The sequence below is a fragment of the Aphanomyces astaci genome, assembly GCF_000520075.1.
Source record: "Aphanomyces astaci strain APO3 unplaced genomic scaffold supercont1.58, whole genome shotgun sequence".
Taxonomy (NCBI): domain Eukaryota; phylum Oomycota; class Saprolegniomycetes; order Saprolegniales; family Verrucalvaceae; genus Aphanomyces; species Aphanomyces astaci.
The window spans coordinates 61,392-62,761 of record NW_009798321.1 but is presented as its reverse complement, the minus strand read 5'-3'; the positions used below and the strand labels follow the sequence as shown (position 1 = coordinate 62,761).

At 51.2% G+C, this 1,370-nt stretch overlaps 1 protein-coding gene across 1 annotated transcript; it reads right to left on the bottom strand.

Annotated features, from left to right (window-relative positions):
- Positions 1–431: 431 nt before the first annotated feature.
- On the bottom strand, positions 432–930 carry H257_14449 (hypothetical protein; the record flags this gene model as incomplete). Its single annotated transcript, XM_009842262.1, has 2 exons — positions 432–653; positions 760–930. 2 exons carry the CDS (start codon positions 928–930, stop codon positions 432–434), a joined length of 393 nt encoding a protein of 130 aa, XP_009840564.1.
- Positions 931–1,370: the final 440 nt, after the last annotated feature.

Genomic DNA, 1,370 nt, shown 5'->3' with positions numbered 1-1,370 from the left:
CTTGCGCTGGTGTTCACAATCGACGGCTACCGTGTTCACAACGGTGACCTCGATGACAAATCCAAAAGTCAACTTCATTATCAATCATGTCTAAGTTCTTCCTCACTACCAATAATCTGCTACAGACTACCTCAGTCACTGAATAGCTTGGTTGCGAAACCATCATGAAAATCCGGACATGGATATTGGTCATCGGCTACACACACTCACGCACGTGTAGTCGACACGAGGCTGACGCCGAGAACACTTCCCCCCTACAAGGGATGGCCGCACGCACGCTCGATGTCTTCAGCCATTTTGCTAACGTCGTTCTCAATTCATACGGTCCTTGATCTAACGACGGAAAAGTACGGGCACGTCTGCATTGATTGAAAAGGCCGGCTCCCATGAGGACTCCAAATCGTTCAAGAGTACCACTTGATCTTCAATTCCTAGACCGTATCATCCATGCGTAGGTCTTTTATGGCTTCGAAGTAAAATCCTTCATCTCCAAACACAATATGTGCCTGCACGTCTTTGTCGACTTCGATGTCGCCCTCGAAGTACATACGCAGTCTACTGGCATGGTGCAAGGAGATCGCGTCCGGTGGGACCAACTGTTGGACTTCCATGAGGTGGTCGGAAGCCACCTTGACCACATGGTACGGACCCTTCTAACGCAGTGTCAACTTGCCAGCGCGAAGTTAGCAACTTGACCGTTCAATTTCCCTTCCGCTGGATACGGGTCTTCTTTCGCTTGCCCGCGGCCGTTTCGGTCACTTGCTTGTGCATCACAGACAAGGCATTCGCAAGGTCCACCACATGTCGCTTGGCTTCAGACTGAATCGAATCAATCGTGTCGACTTTCGCACCTTCCGCACGGACAAGGCCAGACAGTAGTGGGGTCGCAGATAGGCCGGTAAACGCCGTAGTTAATGCAATACCGCCCATACGGTACGCAGGTTTCTGGTTCAGGGCGGACTGGACAAGTGGCAGGCCTTTCGGTCACTCCGTGGGCTGCGGCCGCACGTGTAGCCAATGACCAACATCCGTGTCCGGATGTACATGATGGTTGCGCAACCAAGCTATTCAGTGGCTGAGGTAGACTGTAGAAGATGATTGGTAGTGAGGAAGAACTTAGACATGATTGATAATGAAGTTGACTTTTGGATTTGTCATCGAGGTCACCGTTGAGAACACGGTAGCCGTCGGTTGTGAAGACCGGCGCAAGACATCAAAGAATTCTTTAGTTGTGTTTAGACACGCTAGCATCTGAACGCATGGAAGTCCCCTTGAGTGGGAACGACCCTGCCAGGAACATGGAGCTCCCTATTAGCGACCATGATGAAGAACGCAAAGCTCGATCCCGTTCGAATCGCTCCGCATGTCCG